This window comes from Melozone crissalis, unplaced genomic scaffold (assembly GCF_028551555.1).
Source record: "Melozone crissalis strain CALT ecotype California unplaced genomic scaffold, PUWL_Pcris_2 ptg000019l_1, whole genome shotgun sequence".
Lineage (NCBI taxonomy): Eukaryota > Metazoa > Chordata > Aves > Passeriformes > Passerellidae > Melozone > Melozone crissalis.
Window position 1 is genome coordinate 28872852 of NW_026535797.1, and position 22354 is coordinate 28895205.

The 22354-nt window shown below is 44.8% G+C and overlaps 1 protein-coding gene across 1 annotated transcript; it reads right to left on the reverse strand.

Annotated features, from left to right (window-relative positions):
• Positions 1-294: 294 nt before the first annotated feature.
• On the reverse strand, positions 295-18891 carry SLC16A9 (solute carrier family 16 member 9). The gene is made up of 7 exons (XM_054277036.1): positions 18811-18891; positions 14755-14810; positions 13078-13305; positions 5075-5218; positions 3995-4090; positions 1572-2480; positions 295-1266 (listed from the first exon to the last, which is right to left on the reverse strand). The coding sequence occupies exons 3-7, from the start codon at positions 13271-13273 to the stop codon at positions 1088-1090; spliced, it is 1524 nt and encodes a 507-aa protein (XP_054133011.1). The 5' UTR covers positions 13274-13305; positions 14755-14810; positions 18811-18891; the 3' UTR covers positions 295-1087.
• Between the last annotated feature and the right edge of the window lie 3463 nt (positions 18892-22354).

Below are 22354 nucleotides of genomic sequence, written 5' to 3' on the forward strand. Positions count from 1 at the left end.
GTGTTGCAACTCTTTCCCCATCAGCTTTCTCTGAACCTCTTCTGCTAGCCCTCCCCCACGCTTTTTCTTGCTCTCTGGTACTGCCTTTTCTCCTTGCAATATCCGTTCCAAAAAAGGACAGCTGAGATGACATTGCAGTCACAAATTCCCCTTTTTAATCAGGTCTGCCTTGTTAACAGCCCTACAAGCCCTTTCTGCAGCAGCTTCAATCCACTGAACTGTGATTGCATAACAAGAGAGGCCCCCAGGACCAGCAGAATTTGGGTGCCTTGCTTAGAAACACTCACCTGTGGGCTTCAGTGAGCATCTCTCCAACCTTGATAAAAAGATTATGAGCTTGCATAACCAAGTCAGCATTTCCTTTCACGGTTTCAACAATCACATTTATTCCTTGGTTTTAAAAGGTTTTGGTTCAACAGTTTTATAAACAGGCTTCACAAAATGTGCAGTATTTATAAACATGGTTCTTAGTCGCAGTGGTAATAAGAATCTTTACTTTCGTCATAATGTTCACTTCAGTTATGCAACACAAGGTTGATTTTGTTTCCCCTCTTCTCCCTCCCACAATTGGCACTTAATCATAAATTAGAGAAACTTTAAAAAGACAAAAAAGTTAATCTAAGCATGAAGTTAAAAGCACCTTGCCACAGTATTACATTTTAATAAGGCAAATTCTTGTTTTGTAAAGCCTAATTGTGCAACTTGGAGACCTATGGAAGGAGGCAGAAATGCCAGCCTCCTCTTATAAAGAACAGGCCTTCTTTTTTGCTTCAAAATGTTCACCCCTCCATACCAAACCCCCTTAAAAAAAGTACAGCTGATAATACAACAGAACATCCCCTTTACAGGGTGAAAGGAAATTACAGTAGACAAAGGCTGAAAACACAGTGCACAGTACACAAAATAAGACTGTTTTTAAAAATAACATTAAAAAAAGAAATAGAAGAAGAAAAAGAAACCGAACAACAAGCAACAATGGAATTTTTCTAGTGGAAAGAGGATTTGTGGGCTTCATAAATAAGTGGAAAATTACTAAAATACTTTGCTATATAATATAAAAAGGCGCAAAGTGTTTTCCAGTTGTCACCTAAGCGTGAGATGCAACTTTGTAGGAGTAAGTATTTGGAGGCAGCTTGGAGCTCTGATTGGTGCAGGCATTCCAGCAGGGCAGTGCTGCCAAGAGCAGGAGAAATCCCCCCAGCAGGACACAAAAGCCACTGAAGTAGAAAGCAGTGTTGTACTCCTGCGTCCAGTCATAAAACCAGCCTGGGGGTGGGATAAGAGAGAAGCTCATCAGTTAAATGCAACACAGCACTGGCAACATAGAGAAACAAAAATTAAAAAACCACTCAAACAACAAAATAAAATTAAATTGAGTGAATCTAAAATGCTGTTTGACCTCTTAGACATGGAATGTGTTTTCCCTCAAAATCCCCACAAATTACAAACATAATCAGCCAAACAGCTTTTATTTTTTGTTGCATATTTTGATTTCCTCTTTCCATTACTATTAGACATACAAAAGCATTCTGTCTGGTTGTGACAAGTTTATATCCACACCTTGCCCTTACCTACAATTGGTGGTCCGAGGCTGTTCCCAAGTCCAGCAAAGAACATCAATATCCCATAGGCATGAGTCAGTTTCTCAATCCCCACAGTCTTTGTTGTTACATATGGAAAAATTGACCAGTTCCCAGTCAGAAAACCCAAAATCCCAGAAAGCATCGCTAATGTAAGGTAACTTTTGGCGAATGGAATTGCAAACAAGGCCACTCCTGTCATTATTAAGGTCATTACATAGAGATATAAAGTGTTAACCCACTTAAAATCTGCCAGTATTCCTAAAATAAGTTTCCCAACAGTCGTCATAATGCCAATAATGGAAATAAGGGGCATGTAATAGTCATCTTCACTAATGTTTGCACTTCTTGCTACATCTTCCATGAGCAGAGAAGGAGGAAATCCACCAATATCAAAGAGCAAGATGGCAACAAAGAGAGCTGAAAATACTTTGTTCTTGAAAAGAACCATGGTCTCCTTCCAGTAGGTCAAATAGAGCTGCCACTTCCTCTTGGCGAGTTGCTTGCAGAAGTTTGTCTGTTCTACAACTTTCTTCTTGTAAGTGTCTTTCTCATTTACGTTTATTGAGCTCAATGCGTTCTTATTCAAAATGGTATCCTGTTTGCAGTCAGGCACATTGTTCACAGATTTTTCATCAATATAGCCCTTTTCAAGGATGCTAATGTTTTCTTCTACAGTCTTTTCCTTTTCATGGTAAACAAAATATTGATCTGGGACTTTGTCTACAAACATTTTCTCTGGTGGAGGAGAACTGGATGATTCCAAAGGTCTCATTAGGCTGCCACAGGCTAATATATTTAGAGACAGGGCACCAACTATTAGCAGACACCCATCCAGTCCATACAGCTCAATAAGCTCTCTTTGCAGTGCTGCATATATGAAGAGTCCAACACTCGAGCCTATAAAAGAAAAATAAGTTTGGTTTAAACTGAAGAACCAAGACCATTCCTCAACTCTAACAAAATTCCACAATTCAGCAGCTGTGAATACAGTGCCACAGGAATGGTCATTCATTTGTGCTCCTCTCTCCCAAGTTTAATGAACCAGTAAATCATCATCCCTCCTGAAGTTACAGTTCCTTCGTTGAGTAGCAACAACACAAAAAAATCTCCCAAAACACCTGAACACTTTGTGACAAATAACACTAGTGGATGCTTCATAAACAAGTAGGATCAATACTATATCTGATTAAAAACATCAAAAAACTGTTAAGCCACTCTTCTGCCCTGCTCTCATATACATGTATCCCTTCAGGTACCATTTTGAGTTAGCACAGTTTGAATTTTCCACTCCAACATTTTTCCCTTCCTCCTCCCAGGCAGAAACAGACCAGGAGTTCACCAAGACCCCTCCTAGAAGCAGCCCTTGACTGCCTGGTGTTTAAGGGGCAGGGTTTGCCTGGTGGGAGTTTATCCCAAAGGCATTTCTGAAGCTCTACAGGACTAAGCATGCACATGTGGCCATTCAGAAGAAAACACTGAAGAGTGAGAAATTACGAGGAGCACAAGCATTTAATGCAATCCCAGTAATTTAAAGAAAAGGCTCTTTGTTGAACTGAGGACATATCCATTTTAACTAGTGGGTGTCCTCTCACAGACACAGAACATTGGTTTTCAAGTCAATTTATATGAAAAACTTTAAAATTATTTGCTGAAGACTGTCTGGTGCTAAACAGAGGAAAAATCAATTACAAAATCTATGCTTGTTTTGCCTTCCAGGTACTGAAATTAACCAGGGCACAATAAGATCAGGCTTTAAGGCAATCTACCTGGAATCCAAAACAAAGCCACTGAAAATGATCCCAAGGAACATTTCTCTAGAAGCTCCTCTCCACTCAGCTTATGTGGATGTGGTATTAGTATCTCACACCACTGACTACACTGATCCTGTGTCTCCTCACTGACAGCTACTCGAGCAAAGAGGTCAGAGCAGGCACCCCATGGCACACAGAGAGCAAGGCATGGCACAGGAGCCATCTGTAACCATTCCTACTCAGGCCACTAAAAAGTGTAGAGGTACAGCTAATGTGAGGTAGTGGTGATGCAGCATTTGTATGCTGCATCTCCAATCTCTTTCTCACCTCTGATCCTGGGTAAGAACAAAGAGGAAAAAGAGGATCTATGGAATGTTTCCCCTTATTATCCATGGCACACAGCCCAAGCTACCTGAGTCTGTTTTCAGTGAATATCCTTTCCTCATCTGTATTGATGGCCCATACATAAACCTGCAAGTGTAGTTACTGTTTTATCTGAAGCCTCAGTTTTTCCCTTCATTGCTACTGATATTTTGATTTAAGAAAGTCATAACTTTCTTAAGTTACTGAGACAAACATAATCATCTGGGTTTTATTGCCAGGGTAAGGGTGGCTGTATCAGAGTTGACAAGCTGGAGAGAATGACAATTGAAGTCCCACCTGTTGAAATCAGCCCAAGTGCGAGGCCTCTGTGTTTGTCAAAATACTGGCACGTGATGGTGACTGTTGCAGTGTACAAAAGGCCACATCCAAGACCTGCACAAAAAGAGTTAAATATAAAACATGCTACATCCTCTAGGAAAGGAATGCCCCCTTGTTATCCCCCAGGTGATGCCATGGTGTGCCCTGGGTACTGAGGTACCCAGCTCAGCACTGTCCCACCTCCCTGTCCCTGCTGCTGAGCAGGGTGCTGCAGGCTGGCTTTGAGGAGCTCCCAGGCAAGCTCTGTGCTCTGTGGAAGGGCCCCAGGGCTCTGAGCCCAGGGCTGGGCAGAGCTGCCTGCCCATGGCACGGTGCCCTGCTGGCCAGAGAGGTGCCCGAGTGCCTGACACAGTTAACTTGATCAGCCACCCACGGCTGCACAGAGGGCAGGTCACCACCTGCCAGGAGAGCAGCGCTCTCGTGCCTCCAGCACAGCATTTATGTTCAATCCAGTTCTGGGCAGAGCAGCACTGCTCCCTAATGAGCCCTAATTTATCAAATTAGAATGAGTATGTGACAGAATTCCAGAAGAGATATTATTCCCTTAAGATTGGCATTTCATGCCAGCAGAAGACTTGCTCGATTCGAGCCCTTCGGTAAAACCTCAGCTTCTCCATCTCTAACAATTGTGTCAACAGAGGATAAACTGTTTTAAAACCCTTATGAACATTTACATTGTTTTTATCTTTTTTCATGGTAACAGCCTGCCCAAAAGTAAAGCATTCCTTTATAAATAAAGTCCCAGACTACCACTGCCTCTATGAATCAGTTTTCCATTTCATATTCATAAACTAACACTCAAAATAATGAAGACTAATTCTCAAAATGAAGGGAAGGTATTTCTGGAACAGGCTGTTACTATGTTTTTATCATGGTAACAGCCTGCCCATGCAACATCCCTCCCTGCCCAAAAATGAAGTATCCCTTGATAAATCAAGTCCCAGACTACCATTGTCTCTGTGAATCAATTTCCCATTTCATATTCATAAACCAACACTCAAAACAATGAAGACTAAATGAAGGGAAGGTGTTTCTTACCAACAACTATCCCATATGAAACATATAGGAAGTATATGTTAGGTGCAAAACTGCTCATCATGAGGCCCCCAGCCACCATAAAGCCACTGAAGATAGCTACAGGTCTTGCTCCAAAAGATGATACACATATACTGCAGACAGGACCTACAGGGAAAAAACAGGAAAAACATTCCAAGTAAACATCAGCACCAGGAAGAACTTCTAAAAATATATCAATCTGTGGAAATGTTTCTTATGATAACTTAAAAGTATAATTATATTAGATAACAATTCAGAGTACTCATTTTCACAGGATTCTCTAAAGCAGTTATAAAAATATTCATGGTCAGGCTAGAAAAATTTTTCTCAGGGAGAAACTGAACATCAAGGCCATGAAAGGGTCATTGGGCTGGGAGGGAAAGAGTAAGGGAAACATTCCTTACACATAGGGAGATCCAAAATATACTGGACTCTAACACTGTCACTACAGAACTTAGGCGTACAAAGGTTCTGAAAAGAATCTTCATCTTGAAACACAAAACCAAGGCAGACCATCAGCCAGGCCTAAGCAAGCAGGTATTTTTTGCCAGGGCACAAAACCTGTGTTTCAGAAACACAGTATCTGCATTCATCTTGGTATGTGATGTATGAAACTGGAATGGAAAAGCAGTCACTGGGGATCATGATCACAGCAAGAATGCCACCTGGTGCTTACACAGAGGGAACCTCTGCTGGCATCCCAGGCAAGGATAAGCATCATTCTTCCCTGATTTTTGAGGGAAGTAAACACCTGCTGGTTAGGTGTCCTACCAAAGAACCCTTTACTACCTATCTCTGCTCCTCCTGTAAAACTACAGAAAATAAAAGTCACTTACTGAGAGCAGCCATAACAACACTCAAGTTCACTCCCCGATATTTCTCTGTTCTTAGCTCTCTGAGCTCTTCAAAACAAGAACAGAGTGAGGCAGAATTCACACCCTGCCTCTATTCAGCCAGTTCTCTCCTCACAGAAATTGTAGAACAAGCACTTATTCTCAGCTGTGTGACCTGGAATACACCTTTTAGTCTTAAGTGGTGTGCAAGCTTGGTGCCCTGCATAAATAATCAACCAGCAAGGGACTTGGCTTGCAAAGACAATTTATCTGAAACTCAAACCTTCACACATAAACTCAGATGTTAGCCTCATTTCTAAACTCAGCAACTTTGAGATTAGAAGTTAGATGCACAGATGAACGCCATTATTTAACACAAACAAACAAAACCACCTTACAACATCTGCTCCTCATGTGAAGGGATGCACACACACGCCATGGTGGATTCAATCTGGCCAAGCAGTAATTTTGGAGTCTGCCATTTGCCAAGGTTAGTGCTCCCTGAGTCACGGAACAGATTCCCAGCAGATGGGAGGTGAGCCCAGAAAGGTGATCCGAGGTAAACACTTGGAGCCTGGGGATGGTGCTTGCCTAGGTCTGTAGACAGGAGAGAGCAGCTGGGAATGCAGGAAAGGTTTTCCTGTGGTTGCCAGCCATGGGACAAGCAGTTCAGGCAGGCAGGAGCAGAGACTCGTCAGCAGGTGAAATGATCCTCAAAGGCAAGGCAGGCCAGAACTTTTGCCCTACATTAGAGCTATCTGCCCAGGGAACATAAAGGGGGGTGAGTCTGAGCTGGGGCTTATCCAGGCAAACAGTCAGAGTTACAGAGGAATCAAGAAAATATTCCAGGAAAGAAAGGTTTAATTGGATTTTGGAAGCAATGAAAAAGGAAGATCTAAGCACTTACTGCTTCTCAAGAGTCAGCACACTGTGGGAATGAAAGCTGGCCAGCATAACCTGGGCAGGGTAACATGCTGAGAACAAAGGCTAAGAACATTGCTGATTCTTAGAATTAATTACTAGAACTGGCAAATTAAGATTGGTATGTTTCCTAAAACCACGGGATTTAAAAATGAACAAAGGATTGACTCTGTATTGTATAAAGAATTCTTCTACACTAAAAGAAAATAAAGTAGTGTTAACATAATACAATTAAGCAGAGGAATTTGCACTCTTTCTATTCTTTATTTCTGACCTACTACCTTGCTAAAACAAACAGCATTTCCCTTCCACCCGCTCTTTATATTTTGACACAGCTACTCTCAGAAGGTCCCTGTCCAGTCTGGGGTGGTGGTGCTGGTACAGACATCACTGACCCCTGCTAGAGCATCCCAGGTGAAACTGGACCCTCTGACCCCAAGCCAGAACAAGACACAGAGCTGAAGGATGTGGCTTCATAAGCTGACAAGGACATCTCCACTGGAGCATGAACAAAAGCATCCCTGACAAGGCCCAAGGAGATGCTCTTCCAGCCTCTCTGCTTACAAAATCCAATCTCAAAGGAGAACAAAGAGATCTTTTCACTCTGACATGGAAAACAACTTGCACAAAAGTGAAGAACCTGCTCCAGAGACCTCAGTATTAATCTGCCATCTTGCACAGCAAGACATCTGGCAACTCAGCAGCTGCCCTGTTTATAAGAAGGAGCACCACTGTAAACATTAAAATAATTATTTTAGGTCCCTGAGTTGAGCAGAAAAACAGCTCCATCTTCCCATTCACACTAGGCACGACTTTCACACTCATCACACTGCTAGAAAATCAGTCACAAAAGAAAATCCCCTGGATTTTCAAATGCTGCATCAAAGCCAGCATCTTTGTCCTTTCCTGCCTCCTTGCACTGCTTCCCCTTCCCTGTTTCCCATAGCACTGTCATTTTCTTTTCCACCAGGCACAGCACCTTCAGTTATCACCACAGTGTTTGCACAGGAGTTGACTGTACACAAACTTGTCATTCTTTACAAATATTTGAACCACAATGGCTTCAAGGCAGTAAATTCTAGTAAAAATCCAACTTTCACAGAGTGGGACTGAGACCTGCCCTGTGGATTTTGCTCAAAGTGGGCATTCTGAAGAATGCAGGAGTCTGCAAACAGCCACATAGGAAACAGATCTTCAGGCAGCATAAGCGTTTTCATTAGCTGAGTCTCACCATAATATGAACAACATGAAAAAATCCCAGTGGCAATCCTCAATAGCAAGCATGAAAAATAGCTTTTAAGCCAGCATTTTGTTCAGTTTGCCAGCAGCTCCAGGGGTTAGCACTGGAACTAGTACAATATTTTATGACATTGATAAATATTTACCTCTTTTACAAATAAAATCCCTAGGGCTTTTTCCTTTCCAAATGATGTATCTTAAAACTAGACCAAACCCAATCAAAAAGAGATAGCAGCACAGTTTACTGGAATGACAGCTAACTCTAGGAAGACAGACTCAGCACAGGAACAGACACTGCTCTTCTGCACACAACCTGTCACAGCTCGCAGTCAGCAGCACAATTATCAGGGGAGCAGTCAACAAGATCGCCAGACAAAATGGGAAGCAGAAGGAAGATTGGTTTTCGCAGGAGATCTTCATACAGAGGGACCAAAGAGGAAGAACACCTAGGAGGGATCATTTGTACATTAGTATTTTTATTAAAATTATTTTGAATTAAGTACTTTACCCTCAGTGAGACCAGGACGTGTCTGTGAGTCCTTCCTGAGACATGAAAACAAGGCAACTGCTGCACTTAGGAACTTAAACCTGCAGAAATGTGCTGACCTCCTGACAAGCACAAAGTTGGTTTTTTTAATGGACATCCAGAAGTAACACTTTCTTCCTCAATATTTTCACATAAAGCAAAAAAAACCCCTGCAAAACAACATTCCCTCCCTCCACTCCACTCACTAATCTCAAGGATCCTCCTTCCTTCACCTGATACACAAAACCTTTTGCTAAACAAACTCTATTGGACAACTGAGTTCTTTTTCATATCATCTGTATTAATCTGACCCACCCTACCTGGGCATCTGTCCGAGCCTGTTGAAACTGTAGAGTAGAAAAAATGGTCATGGACTGCATTAAAATCCACTGGACAGAATACAAGAAAATGTTCTGCATATTAAGTGCATTTATAAAACCTGGTTATAATAAATATAATGTTCTCCAAATGCCTGTACTTTGGATAGGAGTATAGACCCGAAAAAAAGCTTTTCACACTGGGCAGTAACCCACTCCCAACTGATTGGAAAGACATTTCCTTTCTAAAAAACATGTTGTTATATGAACTGGGCTTTTTTTCAGAGCAATCTTGGGGACAACGCTTCTCCCTTGTGCACAAGCTATTTACAGCATCCATACTTTACAGTGGGGGGCTATGGCTGTGTGAGATTTATGTTCAAAAATATGTAGATGCTGCAAAATAGAGTGGTATAATTGATGTCATAGAGTAGTAAAAGGTATAGAGTAGTAAAACTGTTGCTTGAAAACACAAAATTAAGCTTTTTAAACATCTAGCACTGCATGCCTCAGATCAGCAGAAACACCCCATCAAATTATCAAGGTGTGCCTTTCAAGAGAGAAATCCTCCCTTTGCTCTCCCTCCATTAATGAAGGGAAGTGGGAATGGAGACATTGATGTCTCTTCCTATGCCAAGGACTGTGAAGTCAACCCTTACTATAAACAGCTGTGGTGCCAATTACAGGCACCAAGGTCTTTGTTTTGCTTTTAACAAGTGGAAGATGGATTAAATTTAATTTCAGGCTCCAAATGGATGCAAAATTAAGAACATTTGGTGCAGAAGAAGCACATGATGTTCAAGAATATATATAAATATCCTCCTCTGGCGCGTTTTAGTAAGGGAAACCTACTAAGCTTTTTCAATTTCTTCCTGTCGAACAAGCCCTGGAGCCATGTGTCCCATCTGCCATAGCCTGACCACTGTCATAACACTAATTCTGCAGGGCAGCTCTCACCTCTGCCTCCCACAGCAGCACTGATGCTTGTCTGTCACTCCTCTAGGCACATTTCTTGCACTGCTCTGTAAGGTTTCCTCACAGAAAGTCACAACCCAAGCCATCCTGTGAGGAGGAGCCCACAGGATCCCTGCCCCATTCCCTTCTCCAACTCAGGCTGGACACTGGCCCCAGCAGCACCGCCTGTGCTGCGAGCAAAAGGACAGAAACCGAACACCAGGTGCCCAGGAAATGGATCCAAATAAACAAGGTGCTCTTCTGGGTTTCTATGTCTCCAGTCTAAGTTTAGCTCTCACAGAAGTCAGAAGTAAACATTTTAGAAAGGATACCAACGCAGCAAACATGAAAGTGCTCACCAGCATCAGCTGCTTAAAATGAAATTTCAGATTACACCAGCAGAAGGAAGGGGAGAAGACAGAGAACCTTTTTCTGTGCCAGATGCTATATATATCTTCTTGGGTTTGGTGAAATTACAGTACTAATACAGCAGAGTCACTGGTCCCAACTTTCTCTGTTAGAGAAGCTGGTGAATGCAATTGCCAGTGCTATCAATAAGGAAAGTCTTCCTAAGAAAATGGACTCTGATTTATTTCCTGGCTGTGGCTGCTAATCTACCATAATTGTCATTCCTTTCCTAGACTGGTATCTACAGCTTCAGAAAGGTGATGTTAAGTTGAATAAAGCCCACAGAAGAGTCTAAATGGGTCTCCAGTAGAGCCTTAATTAAAAGTGTGGGAGTCTTGGCAAAAAGACTGTATCAAGTTACAGGCTTTAAAGAAAATTTAGAAGTAATTTGATGACATTTTCTAGACATCCATCACACTAATCAAGGGGCACTTCAAAATATACCACTTGAAGTTAACATTATTAATCAGCTGAAAACTAAAACTAAACAACTTGTACCATAAAATTGCATACTTTTAAGGAGGAAATTTAGTAGATTTATCATTAGGGTCAGAACCCAGCTTGACAAGCAGTGGGAACTTCCATTTTAGGCAAAGCTGGGAACATAGACTTTGTTTTCAGTCAACTCTGATAACATCAATGTAATTAAAGGACCCTCCCTGTACTTTCTTTTGAAGGCATAAAGGGTAGGAATGATTATTAAGCTTCTGAATGCCAAACTGAAAGAATAAAATCACATGGACAGACAGCACTCCTCCTAACCTGTTAAACCTTCATTTAATCATTCCATACCAAAATCAGTCACAAGAGCACCTTTGATTTGTATTACTCATCATTGATTTGTATTATTCATCATTATTATAGCTGCTGTCATGGTTTAACCTCTGCCACAACCAGGCCCATGCAGCCACAAACTCACTCCCCCACCAGCAGGAAAGAGGAGACTCAGAAAGGTAAAAGCTGGAAAACTCCTGGGCTGACATAAAGGCAGTTTAATCGGGAAAGCAAAGCACACTTTGCATGCAGGCAAAGCAAACCAAGGAATTCATTCACTGCTCCCCATGGCAGGGCAAGTTCAGCCATCTCCAGGGCAGCAGGGCCCCATCACATGTGATGGTGACTCCGGAAGACAAATGCCATCTCTCAGATGACCCCCTTTCCTCCTTCTCCCCCCAGTTTATATTCTGAGCATGATGTCACATGCCATGGAGCATCCCTGTGGTCACCTGGGGTCACCTGCCCTGGGTGTTTCTCCCCCTGACCTCCTGTGCACCCCCAGTCTCCTCACCAGCCTGGCAGCAGGAACAGCAGGAACGACCTTGGCTCTGTTAGCCCTGCTCACCAATAAGAGAAACATCTCTACATTATCAACCCTGCATCCAGCACATATCCAAAACACAGCCACTGAGAAGAAAATGAACTCTACCCCAGCCAAAACCCAGCCAGCTACAAAGCACAGTGCTGAGAATTGCCCACAGCAGCAAGTCAGAGGGCACTAACATCTGGAAACAAGCACAATGTTGACATAAGGGAAAGGGGACTGAGGCTCTTAACAGAGCCAGAGATTTCTGGTCTCCTAAAAGGGTGTTCTCTTGAATTTCCTTCTGCCTAGTTTTTCCTTCAGCAATTACCTTGTTTATCATCATTTTCCCCCACTTCACCCTTTCACTCAAGTATATTGAGGTCTTGATGAATAGAAGGAGTTAATTCCCATAACACAGGAAAATTAAAAAAGGATGATGGAAGAGCAATCTCCAGTCCATTATCCAATAACACCCTCAGACTAAATAGAGTATTTTTGTGCTCAGTGATCCACCTGCCTTTGCCCATTTCTCTTCTGCCTGGTGGTAAAAAGCCCAACACAAGTGTGGCACCAGTACTTGATCAGTTCCAGGGCCATACAAAGCAGTGCTCTTTATTCAGGTCTGTACTGCTATTGGAACATCAACTTTCTTTTGAGGAGATTTTCCTCAGGATCCTGAGCTGCATTTTGTCCATTAAACCACATTATTGCTTTTGCCTGTAGCAGCTCCCCTGCTGACAAGAAATTTTTTCCAGATCCAGCAAATAGATAATAGTTCCCATGGTAAATCTTTGAAAAACAGAAGTTAGTGATATGACCCAGTAAATACCCGTGCCTGATCTTAAAACAACAACCTAGGAATTGTCAAGGTGGGGTTTTATTTCCCTAAAATTCTGCTGTTACTCTCCAAGTGACAATGTCTTACTACAGAAAAGTTTCTAGGAAAGTTGCTTCATTTAATGCTACTGTTACCCATAACTTTCCAGCCTTCAAAGGGAGGTTTTCCTCAAATAAAGAATGAAAAGGAGCCCTCACCCACTCTCACTGGTAGGTTTGCTGCTAGAGCTGAAAAATTAGTAACTCATTTATTGACTTTTCTCATAAAGCACTCGAACCATTTTGGACTAACAGCTTGCTCTGATTTTAAGACAATAATATAAATGTTAGTCTTAAAGTCTCATTAAAAAAAATGCATCAACAAAATTACTGTTCAGTTTCTAGAGTGTGACTTTTCTAGTTTAGAAAATTCAAAATGATTGTATTTGAATAAAGGGAATATTTTTCTTGCTCTTTTAACATTATATTCCTCTGGCTTATGCATAAATGCAACTATAAAGGAAACTCTAATTGTAATATAAACCTAAAAGAAAAATGCAGCACCCTCATTTGCAGCTGTCTTTGATACGATTCCAAGAGCACACACACAGACAAAAGCATCAATTGGAGACATTTCAATTTAGGACAGATACTGCTTCTGCACTTACTGGCAAGCAATCCAATTCCATTGGCTAGCGATCCAACCCAAGCAGTCTTGCCTTTCCCCTCTCCAAAGGCATCCAGCCACTCCAGGTACAGGACTCCCACCGCCAGCGGTGACCCATAGCACAGGAACTGGGCGAAGAAGGAAACCACCACGATCACCCAGCCCCAGCCTCCGTCCGGCGGCTTCCGAAACGCCATCCTGGCAGCTGGGGGCAGAGGCAGGGCAGCGCCTGTGCAGACAAAACCCAGAGAGAGCAGGGTCAGACACCTGCCTGAGCAGGGCTGTGAGCACAGGGGAGCTGTGCAGAGGTGGCAGGTTCAGCCATGCTGCAGGAGCAGCTGCAGCACACAGGCAGTGGGAGCTGGAAATGCCACACTGCATGGAACAGTGCAGCACACTGCAGGGGAAATTGGAACTGCTGGGTAACAGAACAGCAGCACCTAAAGCATCATGAGTTGGACATACACCAGCGCTGCATGAAAGAGAAGCATTTCATTTGCTGAGTGCTAAATAAGCTCTGTGAAAACTTCAGGCAATAATATCTGCCATGGTTCAGCAATTGAGCCCCATGGTCACCTGCTGTTAAAGCCATGAATATCAAAAAAGGAGAAAAAAATCTATACTCAGTTCCACTCTCAGCACAGTATCTTTCAATGTATTAAGGTGTTTGCCACCAGACAGTGCACTCTGAGAGGGGCAGATCAAGAGGAAGGCTGACATTTTGGCAGTACTAACAGTTAAGTACTCTGCTCTGTCAACAAAGGGAAGTGTAGAGAGCTGCATCCAAAAATCACTTTGAGTATATTAGTGAGCTCTAAGACTGTGTACAGGTGTGGCTGCATGACAGCAGCAAACATGCACACAGAAATCTGCTGCAACCTGTTAGAGTGTCTGCCCTCTGCACACATCAGCCTTCCCCAAACTGGCACTCACTGCCTGGACTCCAGAAGCACCACCTTGCTCCTGGGCATGGCCCAACCCATCACCTGTGTATCTATGGCTTTAAATAACCCACCACCCTCACATCTTCTCAGGACTAGAGTGTGAATATAGGGATCAGTACTTCTAAAATCTGGCAAATTTAGAGGTTTTCCAGGCTACGTTGCTCTGGAGTCTCCCTGTGCACACAGCCAGCCTGCCCTCTCTCCCTAGAGGGAGCAATCTGATGAATAAAATTTGATGAATACAAAACACATGCTCTGCTCCTGGCTCTGCCACTAACCAGATATATAATTCTCAATAGTTTTATTTCCTTCACCTGGAAGATAGAAAGAGGTAAGATCTTACCCTGTTTCCTTTATGAAATATTCTCAAGGACCACCTCCACACTGCAGCTTAAGCATTAAGACTGCTGCAGTAACAGCTCTGCTCTCGGAGACTCCCAAGAGGCAAAGCAGAAAAATAAATGCATTGCTCTGCCTTTTTGACTTAGGAACCCAGAGGAAATGGAAAAAAAAAATTACTGCTGTATGAAAGCAAAGGAGAAAACAAGCAGACAATAACAGAATTCCCATTTGAGCTCCTCACGCCCTTTTCTCGGGCAATTTTTAAGAATTTGCATGGAAAACTTAACAAAAGCTCTGTAGTATAACATTTTGAGGAATTGTATAGAGACATGAAAAAGGTCAGTTCTAGTTTGCAAACGCACTTAAATGTGACTTTGCGGATAAATACTCACAGATGATGGCAAAAATCTGTCAGCTTCCTATAAATGTACCTTCATGTGACAACCACCTGCAGAAAAACAACAAAGCAAGTTTTCAGCCAACATATCACTGCAACAGTTAACACTATTCTGAAAAAATGGAGGCTTCACATGAAATTTCTTCTTTTTAAAATCTTCCTAGAGGAACTTCAAAAGCAAACAAGTTATCTCAGTGGAGAAGTACTGATCTCATGCAATTAATTAACATCTGAGAGCAGCCTTGAGCCCTCAAATAACAAAAACATCGCCCACTAATGTGAAATACATTTTGACATCCTGGGTCCTTTGGGAGTGATTTACAATTTTAATATACTGACTGTCCTTGAAGATACACCATTCCCAGTTACAAATGCTACAAACTTATTTGTTTCAGCTAATAAATGCAAATTCTGACTCACTCCAATGCCTGGTGAGTGTCCCTTGATCCTGTGAGATGCAAGGGTGGCAGCTGGGATAGCCAGAAGTTACAGGCACTTTCCTGTAACAATACCCTTTACACAAAAAGGGATCTCTGCGTTTCCACACAAAATATTTATTTGAATACAGTCCCCAAGAGCTGACCCATGCATCTGTCCATGAATTAAGTAATTTTCACTTGGCTTTTGTCCCTGCCTAGAGGAAAAAATAGTGGAAATAAGTAACAACTTTAAAAGCAGACAATGAGACAAAGCAAGGAAGTTTTCAGAAAAACTTTACATTAATGGAGGTAGACAGTGAATAGCCCCAACTCGTATTTGTTTAAAAATATACTTTAGAAAACAAACACATTTTAGCTGTTACCTTGATTTCCATTATATTGGTGCTCTAAAATTTAGCACAAAGACAAGTCTTGAGTTCAATTCTTCTATTCTAAACATTTGATGGGAAGGAAGCAAGGACTGGGCAGGAGAGGAAAAAAGTTTTTGTAGTCTTAGGTCACGTAGTCTCCTCTAATAGAAAGACTGGATTAGTTTGTCACCTGTTACAATGCTGCAGAGTATAACTGAATTTAACCAACTGTACCAAATTTACAGCAGTAGAAGTGCTGACCTCCTAGATGCTGACAACTCCTATTTTGCATCATAGATCTCTTTTGCATCTTTTAACTAAAAAACAAAACTTTAGGTATCAACCATATCTATTCTCTGAAGGTTCCAAGCCATTTACAGTCCACAACTGTCAGGCAAAATGTAAAAAAAAATCATTTCCCCAGAAATCATCCTCTGGGGTATAACAGGTCTATAAAATCCCAGGGTCAGTTTTGAATGACCTGGCTTTCCCTTCCCTTCTCCTCCTGTTTTTGCAGGTTATTCCTTCACCTCACCCTGCCGTGTGCCTGATACCTAAACTGAGGTATTTCCTAACTCCCCTGAAGGCTCAAGGCCACAGAGAGCAGGGAGCTGCATGAGCAGCCTGTTCCCCAGAGCCCTCTGCTATCATAGTTAAAGATGTCCTGCACAACAAAGCCACTCCTGGGACCATGGATATCAACTTTCCATTGGCACATTATCTAATGCTTCTCCAAAAGGGAAGGTTGTACTGCAATAGCTTGGCAGCAGGGAAAAGAACTGACAGCGAGAATGAAACCTTCATTTGCATGGACATCAAATCTGTGCATCGACTTGGGAGGGATCCAAAGTGCCTTTCACTGTTTTCTGTCTGTGTAGAAAGAGGACACAAACTGTAAAGATAAATGTGGGCACCAAAAATGGAGACACAGAAGCCCACACAGAAGGGAGTGAGGGGAGACAATAGTTGTGGGTTTTTGTCTCAGAACCAACCAGTAAGATTTGTGTGATCCTGGTAACAGATAAACAACTGTTTAGGATTCAGGATTCAGGTAGAACAGTTTCACAAACCCTTCTGTTCACTAAGCCTAGGGATACTGTTTCAGGCTCCAGGAAACCAAATTAAATTAAAAATACTGAAAAAGAGACATGAAGCATAAAGAATTGAATAGTAACTTGAAATTTGGTGAGAAAAAGCTTTTCAGTGAGTTGTACTCACTGAGAATAAGAATCAGAGGAAGAGAGCTGCTCGATGAAAGCCTTTACCAACCACAACAAAAAGAAACTCTAGAGAACAACTGAACAACAGTTTCAATGTGGAAAGAGAGAAGTGTCTGGCTGCAACTATTTGCTTTGCTCTGAGCACCATTATCACAACACTGATCTCCCTTCCTATAAATCTTACAATTTGGCTTAAAGATGACAAGTGAGCACAAAAAAAGAACATGAGCACCACTGAAACATTAGCCCTCAGCACAGCAACTTGTATTAATCTGTGGCAAAGGGAATCTTGAGAAAGACAGTAGCAGTGTGATTGTTTCCAGTTTGTTCTTTGTGCAGCCAGAGCCAGGGGAAGTGTGGTGCTTTCTGTGAGCAGCACATGGCTGCAGAGAGAGCTGATGTCAGCACACACACTGCGTGATTAACACTGCGCTCCTCGAGTTTTGCAAGGCTCTGCTACAAAGCAAGACGGTACCAGCCAGAAAAGCAACATCCCTCGTTTTAAGCTGAATCAGACTTCTTGTAAATTTCTGTTTATTTTTCAGGCAAGTCCTTGCAATTATCATCTGAAATTTCTGCTATCCTTAGCTTGCAAGTAACACCCAGAGCATGAGACTAGTGCATTATAGGTGCTTTTAAACTGCTCATCATTTCCAACACCTGCACGCGTACTGACACAACTGCACAAGCATTGTATTAAATTCACTGCAAGATGCATCTGACTTTAACTGGTGTTCTAAGTACAGTAGCTTCCTGTGTGACACTGAACACAAATAAGTATTTCCCTTCTAGTTCTCAATATTCAGATCTGCCTATTTGCCACATTTCTCTACTTGCCCTTCTCTCAGTTCAATAAGAGAGTTGTCAATATCAATGTTTCCTTCTGTTTCTCATGGATGACACAGAAGTGTGAAATTTAAAACAAAACATACCACCAGAACAAAACTTACCAACAACAAAATAATGTTTTTCTATAGTGCAAAATTAGTTTACATTAAGAAGCATCAGTGGGGCAGCACAAAAACCAGTCAGCTTTGTACAAATCTGTCAGCTCAGCAGAACCAGTCCTACCTGTTCCCAGAGCCTCACTGCTCCAGAGCGGATGGAAACCCCCCGAAAGCACAACTTTAGTGCCTGTCGGTCACTAGCACGCATCCATGCGGGCAGATGCGAGCCGGCGCTGCTAGAAACCACGAGCCAACATGATTTACCAGAGATCTGCTCTGCAAACCGAGAGCACGATGCGCGACGCCTCACGCATCCCAACCTGCGAAGCTTCCCTTCAGCATCCGCTCCCCCGGTCCGTGCGCACCCTTGGCAGGGTCTCCGTGGGGATGCACGGCCTCTTATAGCCCCCCGATCGCCTCGCCTCCCCACGCCCCCGGGGGCCAGCCCACAGCCCCCGTTACACATTGACGCCTTCCAGCTGCGGGCCGGTCCCGACCGGGAGCGCTCACCCGCGCCGGGACTGAAGCGCTCCGGGAGGTGACTGAAGGTCGCCCTGGCCGTGCCGATGGCAACGCGGCCGAGACACAGTGCCCGCTCCGGGGCGACATGGGGAGCCCGCAATGGGCACACACGGGGTCGGTGGGCTCCCGCAATGGGCACACGCGGGGTCGGTGGGCTCCCGCAATGGGCACACAAACGCCGACAGGCACCCGCTGCCATGTGCCCGCGGCAGGTGCCGATGTCGCACACCGCCCAGTGCCCACCAGATGAACAGGGCACACCAGGAGGCACCGCAGCCACACCGAGGGGCGCTCGTCGATGGGCACCGCAAGGGATGCGCTCGCCCCGGGTCGGCGGCACGATCCGCTCCTGTTCCTGAAGCCGCTCCCCGCAGACCGCGCAGAGCCGCCCCGGGGCCCCGGCCTGGCCCTGCCGCCCCCCGCCCCAGCTCCCGGGGCAGCTCCCGCCGCAGAGCGGGGCCGGGCCGGGCCGGGCCGGGCCGAACCGGGGGCAGCGGCCCCTGCGGGGGGTCCGTCCGTCCGCCCCCGCCCCGCTGTCCCCCCGCCCGAATCGCGGGTCCCGGCCCCGTTACCTGCGGGCGGGCGGCCCGTGGGGCGGGGGCCCGGAGCCGCCCCCGGGGAGCCGGGGCAGCCCCGCATCGCGGCGGGCGGGCGGGCCGCGGCCGGCACGAACCGGTTGTAACTCGGGCGGGGGAGGAGCTGCCGGGGGCCGCCGCCGCCTCCGCCCGCAGCTCCGGCGCGGGGGGACCGCCCCGACCCCCGCCCCTCCGGGCAGGCGGGGCCGCTCGGCTCGGGCTTGGGCTCACCTCCGCCGCCCAACGCTGCCCTGCCCTGCTGTCACCGGGCACAGGCGGGCCGAGGGTCGCCCCCAGCCCGGGGCCGTGCGGGAGCCGCCCCCGAGCCCCGAGAGCGGCGCTCACCGCGGGGTCCCTGCCCGCCGGGTGCCCGTCCCCAGCGCAGCCCCGCATTGTCAGCAGCCCGGGGCACGGTGATCCCCAGCGCCATCCCCGCTCCTCGCCCCAAGGCAGCCGCAGGCCGGGCTCCCCCGGCACCGCGCGGGTCCCCGGGGCGGCGGAGCGGCCGCAGGACGGGCACGGGCGCTGGCTCCCGCACCAGCCGTGCCAAAAAGCGGCAAAGTTGCGCTGCAGACAGCGATGCAGGGAGCGCACATGCGGCACTGCTACCCCAGCCTGCCCGCTCGGGGGAGAGACAACTCACTCGCGTGTCAGCGCACCCACTGCCTTCAGGGGCCGCCTCATGGGAGCCCCGGGCCGGGTCCGTGTGCATGGCACGTCCAGCGCTGTCACACAGGCGGCAGGGCGGCCGGCAAGCCGCGCAAGTTCAGCCACCTGCGATGCTCACCCTCCAGGCTGCAAAGGCCGCCGCAGAAGCTGCTGAACACCCAGCGAGTATCAGCCCCCACCTCGGGCGTGCTCAGGGTGACAGCTCTGCTGCTGCCTCTACCCAATCAGAGTTCAGGTAACCACACACTGCAGGTGGAAAGATAAACATTCCCTGAGCTGAGTGAAATTTTGAGAGCTGAAATATTCCTAGACCTGAAATTCTGATGCAATCTCAGATGTTCACAGCCTCTGCAGTTCCTGCAGGTATGGCACCATTCTCCTTTTCAGTCTTGCATTCCAGACTTACTCCTTCATGCAATATTTACAAAGGCTTGTGAACTTCAAATGTCTTTGAAAGTGTCTTGATCCACGCCTCACAGCATTCAGGTAAATATCAAAATCAATACTTGCTACTGGAAGGACTGACAGAAGAATGACATAAACTCAAGCCTCACTTCTAAGACATCCCAGCTGGTGTTGGGTTGTGCTGTGTATCTCATGTCGAAAAGGGCAGCCAAGTGAAGGGGGGTGGAGGGGAAGAAAAGAGAACAGGAACTCCGAGAGCTCTAGAAAGCTGTTCCAGGGAGGAGAACTGAAATAAATGGCATTTAACCTAGACAGAAGGAACAGGGTAAACATCATAGAACTTCAAGAACTGTAAGAGGTTACTGTGAAGCAAAAGGAATAAACTGTTCTGCATATGCATGACACAAATAAAAGAGGTGAGTAGGCTTAAATTCCATGCCCAGGTAACTGCTACAGATATTAGGAAAAGCTAGGGTAGCTTGTGCTTGCACAGATTTCTTTGGGAAGCACAGCATTTTGGGAACATGTGCACTGGAGCTGCTGAAACAAATGACTGAAGACAGCTGCCCAGACAGTAAACAGCCACTGTTTACTTTGATTGCTTCTTGGGCTTCAGGACACAGGCTGAAATTGAAAGGGTAAGTGAAATCTTCCCATAGCCACACAAGAGATGACTGGGAAACAACAATTCTGAATTAACTGTCCAAGATGTGCTCTTCCCTACACTTTAATACAAAACCTTCTTACAAACAAGTGCATCTAAAGCTCCAGTTCCCATTACAGATACAGAAGTATCTGTGCTTGATACAGAAGCCTAAAAAACAATCTTGCAAAATTAAATACTTCATTCTAGCAAAATTGGCCATGACCATCTGAAAAAAATTAGTGTATTCAAAAGTTCACAATGGCTTAGCTGTACATGAATAGTTAAGGCACATGAAAAAGAGTAAAGGCACATCAGTGGCAGGAGTACATGGACACTCCCTGGATCCTTATGCAGAGGAAGCAAGCCCAGTCAGGTGTAAACCAAACCAAACCAAACCAAAGCAAGCCCAGTCAGGTGTCAACCAAACCAAAACAAAACCAAGTTCAGATCACAGGCAGCTTTGGACCTGAACAAGAAACCCCACTTGAGAATAACTATGCACTTTAAGTGAATACATATTGACCCTAATTGCTTACTCTAACTTCTCTGGATGTCCCCCTAATGACAAGTCCCCTGTTTCAATTAAACCCATTCTTAATATGAACATGCCAGTCAAGTGCATACCATAATTTTGAGAGGCCAGCCTTGCTGGCAAGGAACAGAACTGGGAAAACAAGCTACAGAAAACAAGGTTAGAGGAAACAGTCCCTCCTCCATGTCTCCTTTGTCCCTGGTTTCATAACAAGCAATGCAGCTCTGTTCAACTCTAGGTTTCTGCCTACAGTATTTTGGCAACTGCCATTTGGCTTAGATTTCCATCACTGGTTAATCTTCTCATTTCTTCCCTTCAGAAACCCTTCCTACACAGCCTTCCAAGGCCCGGTGAATTATAACAGTGCTATAACTGCACCATTCACAACCACACTTTGATCTCACACATCACCAGAATTCTTAAATCCTCCTTTAAAATAGAAAATAAAGTAAAACTGAATAATTTCTATAAGCCACTTTTCCCCTCAGCCTGTGGGGTCTAAGATTCCAAAGGATAAAGGTACTTGTGTAGCATGACCAGGGATGAGAGCAGCAGCTAGTTAAATTTTACCTGATTTTTGGTACACCATGGTTGCAGGATGTGCTGTTCTGGATCACTCACAGCTGTACCAGTGAACAGATGATCGAGGAATGTTCTCTACTTCACAGCCAGTGCTCTAGCAGCAGCTCCTGGAGGTACAGAGAGGAAAATTAGAGGGTATTCAAACAGCCAGCTTGGAAGGGGTCCTTCCCAGCAAGGAATGTAGCTGGTGCTGAACACTCTAAATCTGATCAAAAGGATTATCACCCTGGGTCAAGAGGCAGAAGGTCTGGGGGGTTTTGGTTGGGTTTTTTTTGTTTATTTGCTTGTTTGATTTTAAAGAAGGCCCAGACTCTACAGCACAGGAAAATCTCAAAACATAACCTAATTCTAAATATTTGATCAACTATTCTCCTTTAAATCGTGGTCCAGGCTGGGGAGCATCCTTTTTTATCTTTTCAGTCCTTATGCAATCAGCATGGGAGGACAGAGTGAGGGGGGACAGTGAAAGGGTAAGGCCAGCATGTGCAAAGGCCACTGTAGGTGTTTTGTTAACTTGCTTGTGGAAAATGTCCATTAATGATTGAAGGGGGAGCAAGGTGAGGAGAATAATCAGTAGTTTGACTGGAGTTTAATTTAAGCAGGCACATTAAATATTGATGCACTCACAGAGTCTAAAGGACACTCATCTCCAGCAGCCGCAGCAGACAAGGTTTCCAAAGTTATAAATTAACCCTTCATGTGGGAGG

Excerpts from the sequence above, each read along its gene's own strand:
- SLC16A9 (XM_054277036.1), bottom strand. The coding sequence starts at position 13,273 with ATGGCGTTTCGGAAGCCGCCGGACGGAGGCTGGGGCTGGGTGATCGTG. Across the intron at positions 5,219-13,077 it reads TGGAATTGGATTGCTTGCCA|GTCCTGTCTGCAGTATATGT; the intron begins GTAAGTGCAGAA and ends TTTTCCCTGTAG. Across the intron at positions 4,091-5,074 it reads TTCATATGGGATAGTTGTTG|GTCTTGGATGTGGCCTTTTG; the intron begins GTAAGAAACACC and ends CTTTTTGTGCAG.